The 21,907-nt window shown below is 40.1% G+C and overlaps 1 protein-coding gene and 1 long non-coding RNA gene across 4 annotated transcripts in view; one reads left to right on the top strand and one right to left on the bottom strand.

Moving 5' to 3' along the window:
* The window catches only part of MXD4 (MAX dimerization protein 4), a 36,388-nt gene extending 22,650 nt beyond the window's left edge, over nucleotides 1–13,738 (top strand). For all 3 annotated transcript variants that reach the window (XM_071753319.1, XM_071753318.1, XM_071753320.1), the window contains exons 4-6: nucleotides 6,603–6,717; nucleotides 9,760–9,919; nucleotides 10,906–13,738. In XM_071753319.1, coding sequence (XP_071609420.1) covers nucleotides 6,603–6,717; nucleotides 9,760–9,919; nucleotides 10,906–11,054 — 424 coding nt within the window. In that variant the 3' untranslated portion in view covers nucleotides 11,055–13,738. The remainder of the gene's footprint in view (nucleotides 1–6,602; nucleotides 6,718–9,759; nucleotides 9,920–10,905) is intronic.
* Nucleotides 13,739–21,474: 7,736 nt separating this feature from the next.
* On the bottom strand, nucleotides 21,475–21,891 carry LOC139800227 (uncharacterized). Its single transcript, XR_011727662.1, has 2 exons — nucleotides 21,670–21,891; nucleotides 21,475–21,576 (listed from the first exon to the last, which is right to left on the bottom strand). It is a non-coding gene; the product is annotated as an uncharacterized lncRNA (long non-coding RNA).
* Between the last annotated feature and the right edge of the window lie 16 nt (nucleotides 21,892–21,907).

Here is a 21,907-nt window from a genome sequence, read left to right as displayed (position 1 = left end):
TCTTCCTGTAAAACATGAGCATCTTATAATTGCACTTAGCTCACTTCTGTATTTTATGCTGAATTTCGTGTCTGGTAGGGAGATAGAAATCACCTTTCTTTAGGGAGAAAACACAACCATTATTTCACCACAGGGGTCTCTCACCCAGAGAGCATTTTGGGTTTGCATCTGAGCATCTGTGGGCTCAGCTCAGAGCATTTTGGTTTGCAGTGTACCTGGAGAACACTGGACTCCAGAAGTGAATTTTTGGTGCAGAGATTCTCCTCTGACTTTATCCTGTGTATGTTATTAAGCCAAATTACAGTCATTGTGCAACAATGAAAAATTTACTATCTGCTCTATATTTAAACATTTGTGTATTAACTTCATTGCACAGCACCAGGACCAGGATAGGTTTGAATGTAGAAAAAAAGTGTGAATCAGGAGGAAGGAATCTGAAATGCTTTGTAACTCCCAGTTTGTAACAATTTTTTCTCTTCCACTAGAATTTCAACTAGGTTTATATTCTTGGAACTGGGGGGTTGTTTGTATTAAAAACTATGTGAAGTGGGACTGAATTGGCTTTGTGATTGGGTCTGAGGCTGTGTGGTTTTTAGACTGAGATGCTTATTGTACAGAAATGATAAAATTTTTGCATCTATTTCAAATACATCTGTTGTTCTCACCAGTGGGGTTTCTAATGATTACATTTTTAGTGTAATATGAATGTTTGATCTATAGTGTCCTTTTCATTGCAGAACATCACCAAGCAAGTGTATTTAGCAGTTGATTTGAGAGTATGGCAACCTCCTGTACACACAGATAGTTTAGTAAACTAAATTTGGGGCAGCTGAAATACAGGCACATACTCAACCATGCAAGCATTTTTAGCATTGGAAGCATTTTGCAGAAAGCTCAGTTAGGGCCTCCTTGTGAGGCAAGTTTTGTCATCCCGTATGTGCTACTGATTAACTGGTGTGAGAGGTGCATTGGGCTGTGGATGTTGAATCAAACCCTGTCCAACCAATCCAACTTCTGCTGGTGCCAGCACGAAGGTTAAGTTCAGAATATGGACATTTAGTGGCTTTTTGTCCATTTCCCAGCCTTGCTACCTATCAGCTGGAAATGCTGCAGCTCTAAGATGCCTTCCAGCATGGCCAGGACAACTCCAAGTCTTGAGTGGGCAATCTGCTAGGGGGGGTGAGTGGGTGTGGACCAGACAGAACTGCTCCGGGACATCCCACGAGGTAATAGAGTTGCTTCTTTCCTTTTAAAACCAACTTTGGGTCACCAAGAATTTGTGTACATATGAGAGTCATTCTTCTAATTTGGGGAGGCTGTGGACTGAGACCTTGAGGATGTGCAGAGTGACCACTGTTGTAAATTTAACTTCTCTCTAGTAAGTTTTTTCCTCTTGCCCACAATTGCTGAGAAACAAATGAGCATGGCCTTTTGAGGGTTTCTGCAAGTGATTTCTGGCAGTCAGCAGCATGATTTCAGCAGCAGGAACAGCAGTAGATATCTTCAGGTGCAGCTTCAAGGAAATACCTACCCTATTCTTCCTGCCCTTAGCACAGGGAGGGCTGTTGGCAGCTGTGTCTGCATGGGCTGCCCAGCCAGGGGGGCAGGATGGACAAGCACAGGTTTCACTTTCACTTTCATGGGTGTCTGTGGGCAGAGGCCTGTGTGAGGAATGCCTCACTGAGGACAAAGCAGCTTGTTTTGGACATGCACTTGCCAAAGGAAGGCTTTGGCTTTCCAGCAGGCTTTGTGCATATCAGTGGCTTAAACAGTAGTGATGTTCCCTCCCATAAATAAGGCCTATGGATTTATACATGTGGCTTAGGAAACATAACTTTGCTGCCATCAAAACCCATGGAAATACTGCCTAAACAGTTACCTGCTGTCTGACTGGCTACAGGCCTTCTCTCTTTGCTGTGCTGGACCTAAAAAGGCCCTGGACAACCCCTGGGGACTGCAGCTGGATCGGGTCACTCCCCAGATGTGCCAGCACTGTATTGATCAAACTGGCACAAGTTTAAGTTGTGCAATTGGGTTTTGTTTTGGGTTTTTTTTTGCTGTTAAATGCTACAAGTTTACAAGCAATCTCTGATTTAAATGCTTGTAGAAATGTTGATGTCAGGATCTCTGAATGGCAATGGCCTTGTCCAGGTGCATTTTGAAAAATCTTAGAAGGTGCCACCTCTACAGGCTTTTTGCCAGCCTGTTCTGATTGTGCACAGCTGCACTGGTAACAAATGAGCTCCCTAATGTCCATCCTGAACCCCCCCATTTACAGTCGTTGTGTCTTGGAACAGTATTTGGCCTTACCAAGGAATATTTTGTTCTACTGCAGCCACACATCGAGTAGTTGCAGGAATTCCTTGGTATTGTAGTTTCCTTGGAATGACGATTATAGAGTGCAAACAAAAAGCTTTTTTTTCTTTTTGTTTTCCTCTGCATCTTAATACTCCATTTCTTGATGTGCTAAAATGGATTTGCATCTGTGATTTCATACATACAGGAAAGTTTAAAGACAATTATAGACTCATTTAACACAATTTTGGAATCAGAGATCTTGATTTACTTTTTCCATGGCAGCCTTTTTTGGAGGAGTGGTGAACTGTAGTTTCTCTGGTCAGCTCCTGCTTTTGCATAGTCAAACACTGGAGCAAACTGAAGTCTTTGAGGATGAGAATCAGTGAGTGGTCTTAAACGAACTTGTGGTGGATGTCTTTGTTCTGTGGGGGAATTTTTAACAACACTGTTGCTGCTTTGTCCTTCCAAGTTGCGAGGCATTAGGGTTCATTTTGTTACTGGTTCTGAAATACCTGCCAGAGTTGTCCATCACAGCTTTCATGGATTTAAAGCCAGTGCAAGGGAATTCAGCTGGTATTATTTTAGTTGTCAACATGTTATGTGAATGTGAGGAACCACCTGACTGCTTCTGGACTTGGCTGCTGCTGTGCAACGCTGAGCAAGTCTGTGGGTTAGTAATTAATTTTTATTAAGCATTAAAAGAACTGTGGTGGAGATTTATAGCACCATGTTGTGAGTTCACTTAGGGGGAACCACTGAAATCTTGAACATCTGAAACCCCTTTATCTTCTGGCAGAGAGGAAAGTGTGTAAAATCAGACAGGTCACCCATGTGCCTCTCTCTATGCATGGGGCTGTACCCAAAACAGAGAGCTGCAGGTCTGAACATTCAGATTTTGGATGGCTTTTTTTAGCTCTTACCTTCCCTGATAAATTAAGTAGCAGTGACGAGGGGGATATTTCTGTGCAGCCACATGAGCTGAGAAAAGTGCCCACTTCTGCAGGCACCAGTGTCCTGGCCTGACACCCTGCTTTGTGTCAGTGGAGGTGTAGTGGGTTTCAGCAGTGGCCCAGAGCATCATTACCAAACTTCAGCCACATTTCATGCACAGAGGTTGTTACACAGTTGCTCTGAGACCAGGCTGAGGTTTTTTTGCTTATTTTCGAGGTGGAATTTAAAGCATGAGCTGCAAAACACAAAGCAGCTCCGGCTGTGATTCCCTCTGTGAGTGCCCTTCCCTCCGCTGGTGGTCACAGAAAGCTGTCAGGTCCCTGCAGAAAAAGAGAGAAATTAGTGCTGGCAGAGTCTGTGTGTGACAATTCATCTGCTGGGAAGTTTGGGTCTCCTGTTCCTGCTGGTGTGATCTGTTAACATAACATGCTTGAAATGTTTTCTTACATTCTTACAGTTTTTTTCTGAGATGTGCAAAATGGAAAATGTAGGGATAGTTTACTTTGGTACCACAGGAATTGTAGTGGGATGGTTTGGTTTGTTTTTGGTTTTTTTTTTAATGCATGTTCACAATCTATACTGTTGATTATATTGTTGTGTTACAAGCCATGTAAACATGCCTGCATTTATCTAAAGGCACACACAAAGCCTATGCTTTAAAACCTTTAATGGATTCATAGATGATGAGTAATTAAATGAAAGAAAAAGTCCCTTTAAAGAAAAAACAAAGTGAAGTTGGAGAAGGTCTTGTAGTGTGTTTATTAAATTTAGTGCTAGAAATTATTAGTGCTGAGAATTTCTTAAAGCATTTCTTTTAATATTCAGCTCTTTTTATTTCTTTTAATTATTCAGTTAAAATACTCTTCTTAACCTTCAGTCCCACATTCTTCGTGGCACTTCTGTGAAGTCCTGATTTACCTGGTTGGCAAGTAACATAAAAGAATTAGTGCATAAAGAGACACAGAGCTGTGCCCTCTGGATCTTGGTAAGGTTTCTGTTAACTTCCTTGCTGATGGTAAGGAAGTGCACTAAATCCTCATTTTTTTTCCCTGTGGTAAACAGGCTTTAATCAGATAGATAGTTTGAGTATGTAGTCTGGTTTCATTAATGGTTTCCAGGATTAATATTAAGTAGATTTCAGCTCAGCAGATTTGTATATTCCTTATCAGACTTTTCATTACTGCAAATATATTGATTGTTGCATTTCAATATGTTTAACTCTCTATTTACTACTTGGATACTATTCCTGTCCTCTCCTAGCCACATCCTCCTTTATCTTCAGTCCCCACGTTCTTGTCAGCTGTCTAAATACAACTGCATCCAAGTTGTGCTGAGTGACGCAGATGATTGCATGGGCATGTAGAGGCCATTTAAAAACACAAAAAGATAAATTGAATTTGCTCTCTGAAGCAAGGTTTTTTTGGTTTTTGGTTTTGCTTTTGCTTTTTTATTTAAAACACAAAAGCAGCCAGATAATTTTAGGAGGTTGCAGACACAGCAATAAAAACTTACCTGATTAGGGTTTTCTATATAAATACCAGTAGTGCCTAGTTCTGGTATTTCACTTTTTTAAAGGTCAATGTCCCAGTTTAAGTTAGCAGCCACAGTGCAGTCTGATGGGGCTACTTTTGTGAATACTTATTCCAGTCTTTGTTGCAGGTGTTGAAATAAAAGCATTTAGATGGTTAAATTTGAAGCCTTATACTTAAAAACAAACCCTAGGCTTAAACAAAAAATCTGTCTTCAGTTTTCTCTTGAGAATCACATTTTCACCGATATTTATTCTTTCCTAAGTGGCTTGAAGAAAGAGTTAAGAATCTTATACTTATGCTGTTTGGTTTCCTACCTAATACATTGCTGATTTATAAGCATCCAGAACTAAATGTGTGAGTGTGGAGTCATTACTGTACTGTATTTTAATTAGATTTTATTTTGCTTTGGTTTTTTTCTCCATTAATTCTCAGGTTCTTTTCACACTGCACTAATAATTCCAATTACACATGTGTAATTCATCAGTTGGTGCATAACAAACTCTTCAGCTGCATTTCAAACACTGATGCTGATTTCTTGTTCTGAACTGATTGTTCAAAAGAAAGTTCGTTCCTGACCAGAAGTGCTAAACTTCCTGCACAGTTTGTTTCCTTCATACAGAATCAAGCAGGCTTGAAAAAGCTGAGTATTCATCTCACATTTGTGATCCCCCTTCACTTATTACCACTGCTTTGTGGGGGATGTTGGCATTCTCCAGGTCAAGGCTTTGCTCGATCTATAGCAGATTGGCAGAAAGAAGATAATGGAGATGTGGCTCATGTAAGCCCTTCTCCATGTATTTTTATTTCCTTGCAACACTGGAAGGTTGTTTGGTTTTGGATTCATGTTCAAGAATCATACATTAAGACTAGGAGGGTTTTTTCTTTGTGGATTTGTTTGTAGAAACACACATACAAACACTGTTGCTGGTTTGCCACTGTCTTGAAACCACTGCCTTGGTTTGGATAGATGAAGCAACTGTTTCAGGGGCCAGCTTCTTTCTCAAAGACACTAGAAAATGTTTGGAAACCAAATATCTGACCAAATACCACTTTATTTGTCCTCTTTTTACTGGAGGTTTTGATGTCATTTGTACAGAAAAGTGAATTGAGAGCAGCAGTGCTGATACTTGCAGAGGAGCAATGGAGAAAGCAGGACCCAGTATGGATGGAACTATTTTCTTTTGTCTGTTTATAGTAAAGATTGTGCTGGCTGTAAAGTGAGGGGAGTCATGCTTCCTTCTTGGGGAAACTGTGGGTCTGTAGATGGAAGGAGAAGGGGTATCAGGACCTTCTTCTTAAATTGATAAAATGTGGCTGGAAGCATCTCTGAGCTGTGCAGAGATGCATGGATGCCCTTCCCTTGTGATGCACATCCCCTATGTGATGCATAGCAGGAGCAAGGCTCATGGGGGAATCAGGGTCTGCAGCCCCCCTGCTCCCTCCCACAGCTCCATCTCCACCTGCAAGAATGACTGGGTTGGAGTGAAGTTCCAGTTTTAATTCCTTACCCAGTCCTGAATTTGGGTGTGCAGCCTTGCCTGGATTTCTTACAGCTCTGGGAATGCTTCCCCTTGGTGGAGCTGGGACTAACTAGACAAGTGCAGTGAAACACAGGTATGAAACTACTGTCTGAATGTGCTAAGCAGCATTACCATGTTTCCAGTGACCTTTTGGTCTGAAACTTTGCCAAAGGGAGGGGAAAGGAAGCCACCGTTGAATTGAGTTCTGCACAGAGATCCTGCAAACAGATGGTGTTTGCATATAGGATGTGCTGCTGGGGTGCAACTGTACTACAATGCTCTTCATTTTTAATCATTTCAGGCGGGCTAAACTCCGGCGGTATTTGGAGCAGCTAAAACAGCTCGTGCCTCTCGGGCCAGACAGCACCAGACACACCACCCTAAGTCTGTTGAAAAGAGCTAAGATGCATATCAAGGTAAAAACATTCATCCGTATTTTTACTTCTTTTAAAACAGAATCTTCCAGAATGTATATCCATTGAGAGAAAACTAATTTTCACACAAAATCCATACCCATATATCTGATGTTCTGCATATATTGGCCTCTGTTAGCTGCAAGGATTTCAGTCACAGCACCAAGGTTTTGTGTTTTGTAACTCACCCTGCAGTGTCAGATACATAAAAACCAGTGGGTTTGTGATTTCTGTTTCATTACTAATGTTGTACCATGTATTGTAAAAAAGAATAAGTATGTATCAAGGCTGATCTTTGATTTAATTTTTAATGACTGAACAAAGTAGCATTGAACCAGAAGCATTGATTTCAATGTAAAAAGATGGATCTAATAATGTTAAAAAACCCTAATGGAGACAAAGGGATTATAGGAGCTAGTAAGCCACATCCCCATCCCACATCTTGATAACCAGATCTTGGAACATTCAACACTTATTTAAAAGAAACTGAAATGCAGTCTCCTGATGGTTGTAGCTCCACTTGTTTCTTGTATGTAACAAGTTTAAAACAAATACCAAAACAAAATCTCCTCTGTGTTCCAGCAGCAGTGCAGATTGCACATTTGCAAAGGTAATTCAAAGGGAAGTATTCCTCAGTCCTTCTCTCTCCAAAGACATCTTTGCTCTCTTTTTCACTGTCATTTTTTTCAGGGGAACAGGATTATGTGCAGAAATAGGACAAACAAGTATTTAAATGTAAAAGTTAAAGAACAGGTTTGTGCTGCTGTGTCCAGGACTGTAATTATTCATCTGGCATTTTTTCAGTGTTACGGGGAAACAGGTCAAGAAAAGTGTCAAGAGAGGCTGAACACTGCCAGTAATACAGTAACTGAAATACTGTGGGGAATGGACCTGCTCTTGTACAGCATTAAGATTCATTGCAGTTGCAGAAATGGGTGTAATTCATATGCAGCATTAAAGATTAATTTAAGTGAAACCATTATTGTGGACAAGTTTACTGAGCTACTTCAGCTCTTGTAAGCACATTTACTCCAGCTGGGCAACCCCTGTTTTTACCATTTGAGATTTTGGCCTCTTGTTTATAATTCAGGCTCACATGCGTGAAAGGCACTGCATGTGGTTTTTGTCTTGGGCTGCCCCTCTATCCATGGGTTTAGGCATACAAATTGAAAAACTGTTTTTACAAGTGGCAAGTGTGAGAGATTAGCCATGTAGTTACCATTTCAGCTGCTGTTGAAAAAAACCAACCTAGAAGCAGATTCTTTCCAAGTGTGTTATGCACAGTAACAAGTAGTCATTTTCTGTAAACAGAAACTGAAGTTTAGCTTTCTTTTTAGGGTTTTTACTGAACCTACCCTATCTGCTTTGAACATAATTGCTCCTCTTGGTCAGGTCAGCTGCCTCCTGGCTGTATGGACTGAGTGTGCCAGTGCCTGTCTGCCATTTCTAATGCAGTCATCAGTTTTGAACTTTTCACACACACACACACACACACACACACACACACACACACACACACACTTCCCCCATGTATTGAAACTTGCCGTGAAATATTGGAACATTTTGAGTCTCCTGGATATGAATCACTGAGTTCATTCCTAAAATAGTTGTTAGAGTTTGGGAAAGCATCCAGGAAAATAGAGGAAAAGGAAATATGATCAGTTGGGCACATTTGGTTTGTTGTGGAAGTACCAAGCCCTTTTCTTTTAACATTGTGTATCCACTTGTGATGTCTATCTGTGTACTCTATTGCCTGGGGGGGAGTGGCTTAACGTGAGGTTGCAGAAGTTTGGGTTGGTTTTTTTTTAGATTTTATTCAGCCAGGAAACTGCCCAGTTCAATAGCGTTCGTTATTTTTTCAAAGGTAAATAGTTTTGTTTTCAGTCTTGCACTGGAAAAGCAAAATCTCTGGAATCATTTTGCTTGTGGTTTGCTGTGCACTATCCCACCCTGCTCTTCTCAGAAAACCAAGCATAGGTTCATTCAGATGGTAGGGAGAAATCATCAGCAGCTGTGGTCACTTCCTGCACATCTCCTAAATCCCAGTGGTCGTGTAAACACAGCTCACAGAGAAATCTGGTCTTTCTTACAAGTGCTTTTACTGCTGCAACCTGTAATTTATTTCATCAGGTAGATCTGTTGTTTTTTTTTAATAATGTGTTTTGATTTATGTGTCCTTCATGCTTTTGATCCTATGGTTATTACACTTTATTCCCTAACTATACAGTCACTTTTTAAAAATGGCTGTCAGATTTCGAGGAGGGTTCAGCTGAAGTTTTAAAAGATACTATTTCTGTTACTGCATGTGGACCAACAGTGCAGTGTATTTTACCAGGTGTAAAGTATTCTTTTTATCAAAATTAATACCTTCCTTTATTCAATAGATGGGTGGGAAGGATCTTTTCACAGGCTGTTTGCTGAGAAATGTTGGATTTTGTTTATCACAGAATCACCATGTTTGTTCTGCAGAAATTCAAAGAAAAACAATGCAAGAATAGAGAGAATTGTTAGTACATTCCACGCACTATATATGTATTATTAATACTGGTTATTGTTAATGAAGCTTTTTAAATGGTAAAAATTTCCATGGCTTGCAGTAGGAGTGAGACCTTTCAGGAGGCTTGCAACAATTCCTTTATCATGATAAGTCTCTTATTTCACCTAAAGAGGTGTTACATTCTGAAACCTGAAAACTGAAACCTGAGCTGTGCTCTGCTTGTCAAAGATGATGTCAAGTTTTGCCTGACAAAATGATGTAAATATTCCCTACAACCGAGGCAACAAAAATTTGGTCTTAGCTGAGGAACTTCTGCCAGTGGCAAGAATCTCTGAGGAATTTTTTTTTAATTCCCCTGGATGCCTGTATCTTATCATGAAATGAATTCACCTCTGGCTTAGCCAGCTTAAATTGTACTAGTTTAACTTTAAATTATTTTTTTAAATGGAATTGTTTCTAAATTGTTTACAAAAAAGATCTTAGTCTACTAAGTCTAGTTTTAATGTGAGTAGAAACTGCTGGCTTATTCCCTTTCTCTCTCTTTTAAGAAATTGGAAGAACAGGACCGAAAAGCTCTAAATATTAAGGAACAGCTACAGCGGGAACACCGCTACCTCAAGCGCCGGCTGGAGCAGCTTTCCGTGCAGGGCATGGAGCGGATCCGCACGGACAGCATGGGATCAACAATATCCACTGACTCTGAACAAGGTAATGAGGGAAGGGCTTCCCAAAAGCAGCTGTAGGAGCAGGGAGGAAAAGGAAAGTAGGGAAGCAAGAATTCAGAACTAAAATAAAAGCTTTCGAGAAAACCCAGGTGAAGTTCGTCCATTATGTGATTTGTAGGGTACAAAACTACTGCATCTTTTTTACACTTTGAAAAAATTGATTTTTTTTTTTCTTCTCTTGAGTTTTGAAACTATCAATAGTGCATGTATTTTTAGGGCTATTTATACCGCACGTGTTTTCGCCATTTTTTTAAACAGTTACCATTTTCTGTTCTAAATTTGTAGTGCAATTCTTGGTAAGGCTGCATATTATTTTCCTTTTGGAAAAAGATATTTTATTTGATTTAATTAATTCATATGAATAAGTTAATTCCACATCATTTATTGTGAAATTTTAAAATACTTTCTGTATGAACAGTCGCCAAGTGTTCTCTACATTTGGTTCTCATTTAAGACAGAGCTCTTCAAGCTGCCAGTCACCATTTCTTTTTTTCTCATTTGATGTTTTTCTGTGCCTGAACACTTGCACAGGAGGATTTTTCCAGGTCCTGTGGGAGAGGAGTTGTCGGTCACGGTGCAGTTACTGGTGGACAGATGGTTACACCATGGTTGCTACTAGCTGACACCTGTATAGCTTGGAATTACCATGAATGGTGCTGCAGTATTGTGGGCTCTAAGGGTTTTCTTTTTTTTCTTTTTTTTTTTTATTTGAGATCAGTACCTAGGCACAGGTTGGAACAGTTCTGGGACAGCATTTGGTATTGATGTCATGCAGTATATTTATTTGGATGAGGACAGAAGGGATTTTAATTTTCAGGTGGACAAGATGATCCTTTTCTCAGGAATTACTGTTCCATTTTTTTTTAATTACGGAAAATTAAAGTCGGGTTTCACCGGAATGTTGATTGACACAGGCAACACTGGCCCACAATTACTTACTCAAAATGTGCCTCCTTATGTTTTCTTTAGAAGTAGACATTGAAGGAATGGAGTTTACTCCAGGTGAAATGGACAGTATTGGAAGTGCCAGTGATGCTGAAGACCACTACAGTTTGCAGAGCGGTTCGAGTGACGGAGGTTACACACATTCCCGCAGACTGAATGCCAGGCTCTCATAGTGCCTGAGTTACCCCTTCAACTCAGGACCATCTGACTGAAGCACTTATACAGAATATTCCAGAGGTGTCAACTGCCACTCTTCCAGGAAACCCCAACCACAGTACTCTGGCATGGAGGTTTCTTACCCACGGTTCCCTGCACTGTTAACCACAATATTAGATATTGTAAATCATGGGTTTGCTGCAGAGAACTGTGGTTAGGTACAGTTGTGACTTAAAGCTAGCTTGATGTAGCCATACTGCAAATTAAAGAAAATAAATTATGTCATTCCATTCAAGAAGTATTAAATTCAAGCTGATGGAAGCATGGTGTAAGGGGGTTTGACAGTTATTTTGATTTTGCAGAAACCATTTTCAAACGCAGAAGAATAAATGGAATCTATAATGTGTTAGTGATTTGGAGATAGGAGAACCTAAAACTACTTTTGTGGTATTTTATTAATGGAAAAAAAAACCCACCACATTTTGAATGCTGTATAGCGTGCCCTATAGAAGAAATTCTTTCAGCAGTTGTTTGGATGAAGCAGGCAGATAAATCTTCAAATCTCAGATGATCTTTAGAAAAGGTCATATTTGCAAGTCACTACTGTACTTCAAAACGGGGGAAAAGCCAGCTCTAATAATGACTTCATGTGGGATGATCTCAACTTTCTTTTGCTTTTTTGTATTCAATATCCAACCAGCAGCAAGTCATTCTGTCCATGTTAACAGGAGTAATAGAAAGCAGTGCTGCATTTTTAACCTGTTGTCGTGGAATGGATGACATTTGAAGCATTTCAGTGGTTTTTTGGGTTGTTTTTTTTCATTTCTTTGTCTGAAGAATACAGAACTCAAATGATCCAGTTTGCAATAGTTAATCTTTTCCTTGCAAGGAAATGAAATCTCTGTTTGCTTGTATTTTTTTTCTTTTCTTCTATTTACACATGTCAACACATTTTTATGGAAGGCATGGCTTAAAACTACAGTATTCAGCTAGGAATAATTAATCTTTTTTTTTTTTCTTTTGCACACTATAATTGCATTTTCTATTCTTAAAAAAGTGCAAAAAATTTAAAATGTATGCTGTAAAACAGCAAAGTTTATTTAGTACTCATCAAGCTGTTCAGAACATATTTACCCAATTTGTAGCAATACTATGAAGATGTATTTTAATACAACTTCAGCTTAGTGAAGTCATTAGAGCTTGGCTTGCCGGGTAAGAAAAAAATGGACCAGTCTTTGCATTATCTGTTTAAAGAAGGTCTTTTAAAAAAAAAAAAAAAAAAAAAAAAATTAAAAAAATAGAAAAAAAAAAAAGAAAAACAAAAAAAAGAAAAAAGCTATAAACACTTTTAGGGAAGTGATTTTAGCAAGTGTAGTCTATATTTCCTGTAAGAGATTTTGTATTATATTTTCCTAAATGTTCTCATTTACTTGTATAGGGAGGGGAATGGTACAGACCCAGACCAGAGTCTCAGGGACTCTTCACCTTTGTCATATTGTGCCTTGGTGACCATTTATGTATGCCTCTCCTTTTCATTGTTTAAAGGACAACTAAGCTTTGTTTCCAGACCCTCTGTTTGAACGGTCAGTTGTCCACCTTCCTCTGGATGAAGCAGAGAGGTGCATTTTTATCTTCACCCTCTCACAACTGATTCAGTGTGGCTTTAAGTAAAATCATAAAATTAGGTTTTGGTGCGAGGGTTAATTGTCTTTGCATAAGCCTTCCCTTGGATTCTTCAGCACCCAAATCTATATTTTGTTAGCTTATAAAGTCAGGGTCTCTGTGAGACCAGTGCTTGGTGGTTAGGGAAACACAAATGTACTGTGTAAGGCTATGGGATGTCCAAGTGTGGTGCCATTTTTAGCATTAAATACAAGACCTCATGACAGACTGACCATAATGATCAAAAACAAAGATTCAGTTGTTCTTTCAACATCTGACATACGTGTCCTCCCTTTGGCTCTTACAACACAGAGTAGAAATATGAATACATTTTGTGGCAGCTTTTACAGATCCTTGTTTGCACTCTCGCTTACTGCTTGGAACTTGCCAACAAGGAAAACCTATATGTTTCATTTACATAACCTAGTGGATGGCCACCCCTACTTTGGCTCTGGGGAGGGGCCTAAGGTTATAAACTCTGGCAGCTGAATAAGAAAACAATTAACCTTTTCTGTGATGCAGGTTTTGGTATTATGTTCTATACACCTTGCATATTACTAAAATCCTCATTGTTGGGGAAAGCACACAGCAATATACTCATTGTGTGTAGCTGACAAGCAGCAGAAATTACTAGCTCCTTTGGTGCATATGTAACTAATTTCCAAATCATGGAAAAAACAAAACAAAACAAAACAAGAGTTTACTTTAACACACGACTGTTAACAGGAAAAAAAAAAAAAGCTAGTATATTGTTGCTGTTCATTTATTATATAATGAACACATTCATGAGTTGTAAAGTGTTTCCTTTCATGACAAGCAGCTCTTGCACAGAACCTCCTAATGAAAAGAGATTTGAAACTTACAGAAGGAAAAACGAGATTTTAAGTTGAACATTATTGTACCTTAGGTCGACCTGAAATTTTCCTTTTAAAGATGAATGTGCTAACTTAATGAGTTCTTCCACGCTGGGTATCCATGGCTTTGTAGATCTTATATTTTCAATAAAAATTACTCGAATAATCTTGAGTGGAAATAAAAAGGGTTTGTTTGTTTTTGCTTTTTCAGTTATCCCAGCTGGGGGCTATGATTATGGTAAAGAAAAATAACACCACACTGCCTGTGTCGTTCTCCTTCCAGTGCAGCTCAGTTTAAGGTGGTATTTTAGGCACAGCCTCCTTTTCTGCAGCTGGGACAGGAGCAGCCCAGTTGAAGGGGATGGCACATGGGTTTCAGGTGTTGGGTTTGGTGTCCAGCCCTGTCCCATCTGATCCATGGTCCCCATCACTGGCTCTGACATTCCTGCAGGGACCTGACTTGCTATTGAGGAGCCAGCACAGTGCTACCCCTGGCCATAGCACCTTGGGATGCAAATTGTCTTTTTTCTGGTTTGTGTCTATAGTGTCTTATTTCTTTTTTTTTTTTTTTTTTTTTTAAGCTGGGTATCTGCCTATGTGCTCCGTGTGTGTGTGTGTAACCACAAGGTGACTGCAGAAAGCATTCTCCTTGCTGAGAGGAGAAATGCTGCCAGTGCCTTGCCAGCTCCACCATTCTGTGTCATGACTGCTTTTAGCAGGTGAGGAGACACCACTGCTCAAATAATCTATTTTCTGTATTATTACCACATAGGAAAAGAAGGAACAGGGACAAGATTATGGGGCTGCTAGGTCTTTTCCTCTGTGGAAAAGGCTCTGGAGAGATGAAGTCATTAAGTTCTTTTTACGGAGTCGTAGTGGTTTGGCCTCTTTCCTGGAGGGAGAGGAAAGGAAGGGTTTTCCTTTGCAGCCTGCAGGTGTTGGGAGGATGTGTGTCTCTGTTGCTCCTGGGTTAGCTCTGACTCTAGCTCTGTGAGCACACTGTCATCACTGGAAAGAGGTACAAAAAAAAAAACCCAAAAAAAACCCCCAAAAAAACAAAAAAAACCCCCACAAAAAAAAAAAAAAAAAAAAAAAAACAAAAAACAAAAAAAAAAAAACCAAACAACAAACCAAAATTGCTTTTCCTGCAGATTCTCCATGGCAATTTGGAGGAAGAATCTCCTTTGCTCACATCTTTTCTCTTCCCATCCTCTACCTCCCCCCCAGCCCATGGCAGCTGGTTTGTTATCTTCTGAAAAGTGAAAATTTGGCCAGTAGGAACTCCACAACACATTGCTACCTATGGACAGGATCTTGTATTGTTTTGTGCAAAATGCAGACTCAGTTGAGAGTGAGTTTTATCAGATTAAAGCAGAAATAAATTGACCCCTGAAAATCCACAAGAAGGACAGTTTTTCATCTAGTGTTTACAGGTGAGTTTTTATCCTGATTTCTTAGTCTAAAATTTAGAGTGGAAAACAAAAAGAATTATAATCTAATATAACTTGCATCCAAGTTAAAGAATTAAGACTTTTTCCTGACCTTAAACAATGTTATTTTTCTTGGCTTGGATGAGTATGTATTCAGCTATGCCACATGCAGCCTCACATCATTTTGTATTTAATAAAAAATTTACTTTTATCGATCTACAAATAAATGACTGATAAACACCCCTATTCTGAGCATCTGACTCTGCACTCTGCATAACCCATTTCAGTGAATGAAGTTACAAGCCAGGGGCACTGGGAAGTGGAATGAGGTGAAGCTGTGTATGTGTGAGCTCTGCCTGCAGATCTGCTCCCGTTCCAAGCCCCAGTCCCTGTTCACACACAGGATGTGCTTCTGCTTTTCTGGGAGGTATGTTCAGCAGTCTCTGCTACTGTGACAAGTCATTATTTCACCACGTTACCAACTTGTAGCAGACTGGTAATTAGCAGTGATCTTTTTCATCTTTGCAGATCAGCCCTGTGGAAGAGAAACACATTTTTAAGAAGAGCCACACGATGACAGCTTTTAATTAAATTAAAATTATTTTTATGCACTTTTCCTTTTGTGATGGTGTTGATAAAGGGATGTCTGCAAAACATATTACTCTTTCAGAAATCTGGTTCTTTATGTGTTTACTACTCAAGACCATTGATTCTGCACGTGGTAGGAGCCACTAACAGTGTTACTTAACCCACTGACTTGTACTCTCTGAAATTGGTGGAGGGAAAATTGAATGACTTTAGATACTCTTTAAGGAAGAGCTGTACTCCCTATAAATAGCAATGGGTCAACCACACTCAGAAATTCTTTTCACCAGCAATGAAATGAGTCAGTTTGCTTCAGTGACTGACTAAATGCACTGTTGTTAATTGGCAGCTGCAAAAGAAACATCCACGTGTGTTGTGGAGCTACCTGAATTAAAACACAGGGGATATATGAAACAGAAAAGATCAGAAACCATTTGGTCCCCTTGGCTGTTCTTTCTACCTGAAGCATTGTAAATTATCCCCAGCAAAGGATTCCTGGGGAGGCACATCCAGACAGAGCCTCGCTCACTGGCAAAGCAGTGTGAAACCACTCCAGCTGCTCAATTTCTTTTTTCTTCCCTTTTGCACTAGAGGTGTAAAATGTAGCTGAACACTGTTTTTGAAAGGGTCCGGGCAGCGTGGATTTTCAAATGATGACATTTTGGAGCATGTGAAGCACTGACACAGAGCCTTCTGCTGTTTGCCAGTGAATTGTTACCTAAGGGTATCAGTGAGTGGGTTCAGTGCCAGAACCACTGGGTCCCGGAGCCAAAGCAAAGGTTCGTGGTCAGTGAGATGTTTTATCCTGTACAGAATCATTTTTACATGTGCACAGTGCTCACTGCTCTCTGCAGCACACAAGAGTATTGTGCAGTATTGTTATAATTTCATAATATAGATAGAATTTTTTATATCATTTTGTTGTAGTTTTCAAGGTTGTTTTTCTAAATTTTTCATCATTTGGGATTTTTTGTATATAGTGTTTCTTCTCTTTGCAAATGAAGAGTTACTGAGTATTTCATAAGGGGCTCACTGAGTTTGAGCAATTCAAATTAATAGCATGGTACAAAGGTTGGAATGCTATTTAAACTAAAGTTCTTTTATATATGTTGGCCCAATGGATCCCCAATATTCATTAATGTTATTTGTCTGTAACCATAGCTGCTGTATAAGTTTCCACAATTACATTCTGTAGACAAACAAACCTGTAAAACAAAGAGCAAATTGAACTGGGTTAGTATCTATTTTAAGTAATTAAGAGTTGAAATCATTCGAGCTCTGTATAAGACAGAAGAAAAAAACTGTTAAAAGGCAGTCTAAAAGTTCTACACATGTATTTTCTCGAATATGAAAGTCACATCACAAGTGATGTACAGCTAAAAATGAGCATTTTAGTGAGCAGGGGAGATGAGAGACAGAACAAAAATGCATTTGCAAATTCCATCATTAGACTCTCAGCTGCAGTCTCCGACAGCCAGTGATTTTTGTTTGTTTGTCAAGCATGTTGCACTTGAATACAGCAATATATTAAAAATATAGAAATAGCAGTTTTAAGCTGAAGTCTTGGTAAATACCTTGTCAAAATGTTTATGTTTGATTCAAGTAAGAAGACCTGAATCAGTAAAAATATTCATGTGCAAAGCATAGTAAGCTATTCTTTTAATCAAAGCATTTCTTATTAAATTAGTACTATCACAGAATAAGCATAAAATACAATTATTATAAATTAGCCTTCAACGGGAAAAAAATTGTCAAACATTTAGCAGTGCTATACTTTGGGACAGCACCACATTTCTCAGCCTGTACTGAGAAATCCTGTAACATTTTATGACCTGTAAATCCTGTACATTTTATGACCTATGCAACTTCTTTCCTGACATTTCTAATGTCTTACGATTTGTTCATGAGAAAAGTAAGCTTCATCATTTTGCTAATGATGAATGTTTCAAACTGAATATTAGATGTCCAAAAGCTTGCCTTACCTATCAGGATGAACATCTTCTGTCAAAGCCTGTTATAATTAAATTCATAGCCTTAAGTTATAATTCAATGAACAATGATGTAACCACCAGCTTCCCCTAAAAGAATTATGAGTGGTTTCAGTGGCAAAGTTCTCAGTTATCATTCTAAAAACTCTGAATTACCCCGTTTTTAAGGACCAACATGGCAAGCAAGGTGTGATGGTGCTGTGGCAGACAGAGGAGCTGAGGGCTGGCATGACTGCTGCCAGAGGGGCTGGATTGGGAAGAGGAGCAGTTGCTGATTTCCTTTTTTCTGCTATGATTTTACAGTCACTGGGCTGAGGACACAGCTCTGTATAAACCCCACAAATGCCTCTCTCCAGTGTCACTGCTGAGCAGAGAAAGCACTGCCCCACTGAGGAGTTTGATGAGAAAGAGGGAGCAGAGCAAGAAAGCAGAATGGATCTGAATGGTCCTTCAAGGGCCCTGATGAGGCCCCTGCTCTCACACAAAGGTCTGGACTAGGTTCTTCTGAACAAAACCTATTTGCAGACAGACCCACTGATCTGCCCCACTCAGGGTCTTAATCCAGAACAAGGTGAAAAGAGTAAGAAAACAATTTTCTAGAAAAAAAAAGATGTTGTTCATCATATGGCTGAACAAACTCGTAGTGTTAGCCCAGACATGTAAGAGCTTCTTTTAAATTTGTGGCATTGAGTCCAACAAAGCTGAAGAAAACTAATCACTTTGACCTGCTTTTCTGGGAATACCAGGTCTGAGACTGAAATCTACCTTTCCTCTAGAGAGCCAATACATGTCCTAAGGAGAGAAAACAAGTTGGTGCCAAACTCCTGTCTTCTGACTTTGTTTTAATAAAAGTTCACATGGTACTTCAAAACCTGGGCTTGATACAGAATATAAATTTCCTTAAAGCAATTAATTACCTTTTAGGACAGGGTGTTTCTAAAGAGTGGTTGGTACAGCAATCTGCAGCACGGACCTCTAACATCCTGTGGCTGCTCTGAGCAGCTGTGCAGTGTGATGCAAAATGAAAAAGCTTTTAGACGTGCAGTTCATTAGCTAGATACTTATTGCCATGTCTTCTGGGTTTTTTTAGTAGTTTTTCTGGGGGGGAGGGTTGGTTGTTTTTTGTTGGTTTGGTGGGGGTTTTTTGTTCTGGTTTTTGTTGGTTTGGTGGGTTTTTTTTTTGTTCTGTTTTTTTGGTTTTTGGTTTTTTGGGTTTTTTTGGTTGTTTTTTTTTTACCAAAATGAAACCCTAAAGCAGTAATAAGCAAAACACTTTTAGAGTTTTTCAGCTGACAGATGTATCCCAGTGGAAGAGTTTATACTGCCAGCTGCAATGCCTATATGATGGCAACCCACTCCTTGCCTGTTTTTTTTACAGCCTTGGCTGATGGGTGACCAAGAGTTTCTCTGAGGTATCAGGCACAATGATGTCATATTTTGCAGTGGAAAAAACTCAGCATGGCATGGATGGAATAGTGCAGAGCTTTCAGAGATCCATCCAGAAATGTCTGTGTCTTCATCTGCTGGAATCCACCATAACATGGCAATATGCTATCTAAGCAACCTCTCCAGTTCTTGGACACAGATTTCAAAACAACTGCTTCTAGGATGGAAAGAAAGGGTAAGGTAAGCCTTTAATTATGTTTTGACTGAACACAACCGAGAAAAAAAAAATGAATCAAAGAAAAACAATCTTGACCCATAAGGAGCTGCAAAAGCAAACACTGAATCACACAGGGCTGTGGTTGGGTGGGGAAAATGAGCTGTAAAAAATTCTGTAGATATGTTTGTGACATGTTTGTAGGGGAAGGCTGTTCTGCCCTAAAAGCTGATCAGTTGTCTAACATGAGAATTTGTTTTACGTTTGAGGCTTGTTCTTTCAAAATGTGAAGTTTAAGTCCACAGTGTTCTGACCTAAAATATTTCAATTCTAGCCTGAATTCCTGTGTCAGCAGGGATTATGAGATCATGCTGTCTGTCGACTCCTCTTTCATCCATCTGTTCCCTTCCTCCTTTTCTTGATAACTTCTGAATCTTTAGGCTAATTTTCGCAAAATTTACCAAAGCGATAGGACAGAGGCTGTGATAATAACTTGTGGTGAAAACTTCCATGGAAATTCCATGTCTGGGAGAAAGAGAAATAATCTGTTCCCTGCACTGACTGTGTCTGAAGGCTGTTTTGAGAAGTGGCTACTGGCCAGCACGTATGGAGCTCAAAAGCAGCTCCAGCATGAGCATACAGTCCTGCTTGCCCAGCTAAACAGAGATGAAGGAGATGGAGATGTAGGTTTTATGAAAGGCCAGGAGGGAGGTGGGACTCTGTCCCTGAAATCGATTACACAGGGAACTGAAGACATTGGCTGCAGTAATCCAGGTAGACAGTTGGGTAGACAAAAGATAGATTTCTGTCTTAGAGCTGAATTGCTCTCAGGACAGCAGAATTTTAGGAAGTTTTTTCGTGTTTAAAATTTGCTTTTCCTCAGCCATTTTTTGCATGAGTATCACTTGTATTTAGGAAATGGAAAAGACAAAGACAAAACCCCAACAGAATAGCAATGTAGGACAAGTTGATTTCAGTGCAAATATCTGGCTGAACTGAAACTGTATTGTCTTATGAAACAAGCTAGAGAATGCTGTTGTTACTTCCCCATTGGAAAGATGCAATGCACTCTATCTGCAAGACAATTTGAAAACTTCAACTGGCCTAAATTGCAGATGCATATCAGGCTGTAATCTGATGGGGAGAAATTCAACACTACAGCTCTTTTTACCCACGAGAACTCACTGCCAGGTCAGGATTTAATTTAAAAGTGTCTTGCACAGACTACATTATACCAGAAATCAACGTACTGCACTTTGCAGGCACTGCAGGTGCTGATTTTGATCTAGAAAACCCCATGTGAGTTAGTCTTAGCTGTGCTGAGCTGCAAGGTTGCTCATTTCCCTGTGTTGATTCATTTCAACAATTGCATTAAGTAAGATTAGAGAAGCTGCACATTTAGGACACATAGTGGGAGGGCTCAGCCACCCACATACAGACTGGGTCAGTGCCTCAACAGGGTGAAATGTAGAGATAACATTTCTTTATGTAATGAATTATTTCTTTCTAGAATAACTGCCTTTGAAACCACGGGGGGGGGGGGGGGGAAAGCCACTCTGAATTTAGTCTTCAGCAGTGCAGAGCATCTAATTCAAGAGCTATTCGTAGGCGAACTGCTCCATAGTAACAACCACAATATAATTAAGCTTAACACTGTCAGAAGAGAGAGCAAGAAACATAAAGCGAAGTGATACTCAATTTTAAGAAAATGACCCATGCAAAAATGCCAGAAAACCCTAAATGAGCAGTTCAAAAGAAATCCATGAGCACCCAGAAGGTTTAAAAACCACCACGCTAGAAGCCCAAGCAAAATGCCTGATGCAAATAGAAAACCATGGGCCAAACCTCCCCCATTCCCTGTGTGACTCAGTGAGAAAGTTAGGGAGGTGATCTCCAGGCAAGGAGGGAAGCCCAGAAAAACGTGGCATGCAAGATGTAAACAGGAAACAAAGATGGCTAAACTCAAAGAGTGGCTGATGAAGGATGCTCAAGCTGTTAGTGAAAAGTTTACATGATGCTCGACTCAGAACCAGTCCTTGCAATGCAGCAGAGGCCCTGCAATCCTTGCTGAGAGCTTTCTGGTGGCTCTGTGAGCGGCAGCATCCAAAAAAGCCAAGAAAAACAGGGAGGAGCATCGGAAACAAGGGTTTTGTAGAAAACCTTGGTGCACCCATGCCTTGAGTACCATGTGTGGTCTCATCCCTGCACCTCAAGCAAGGTGCAGAGATGCTACATGAGGTAGAAGAGGACAACTGAAATCCTAGAGGAAGGGAGCACTTGCTTTAGCCAGGTCAGATTTTGTAAATCTCCAAACACACTCAAGGTGAGGGGAAATTTATTTGTGGTTAATGCAAAGGGGGTTTAATTCACCAAACCCCGCAGCGCTGAGGCAAGGATGAGTCGGTGTGCTCAAGAGAGGGCTAAAAAACAATACAGAAAGCGCCTTTCTAAGCATCACGTAGTGAAGGAATTTAGGAAGCGTGCAAGTTTTTTTGGGGGGTGGGTATAAACACCTTCACAATGGGAGAAATCCGTGCACAAAAAGTCCACGAAAAGGCGAGTCACTGGCACAGCAGTGCGGGCAGGAGCCTTGGGGCCACCACCAGCCGTGTCTCCGGGTGGGGGAGCCAGGTGGGCACAGGGATTCGGCCAAAGCTGAGCGATGTCAAACCGCAGTCGGGTCTCCCCCCGTGCTCTCCCTGCCACAGAAAGCAGAGGGCTCCGACGGGGGGGGGGGGGGGGAGACCGGAG

Source organism: Heliangelus exortis, chromosome 10 (assembly GCF_036169615.1).
Source record: "Heliangelus exortis chromosome 10, bHelExo1.hap1, whole genome shotgun sequence".
Lineage (NCBI taxonomy): Eukaryota > Metazoa > Chordata > Aves > Apodiformes > Trochilidae > Heliangelus > Heliangelus exortis.
The sequence above is the reverse complement of the archived record's forward strand: the minus strand, read 5'-3'. Positions and strand labels throughout refer to the sequence as shown.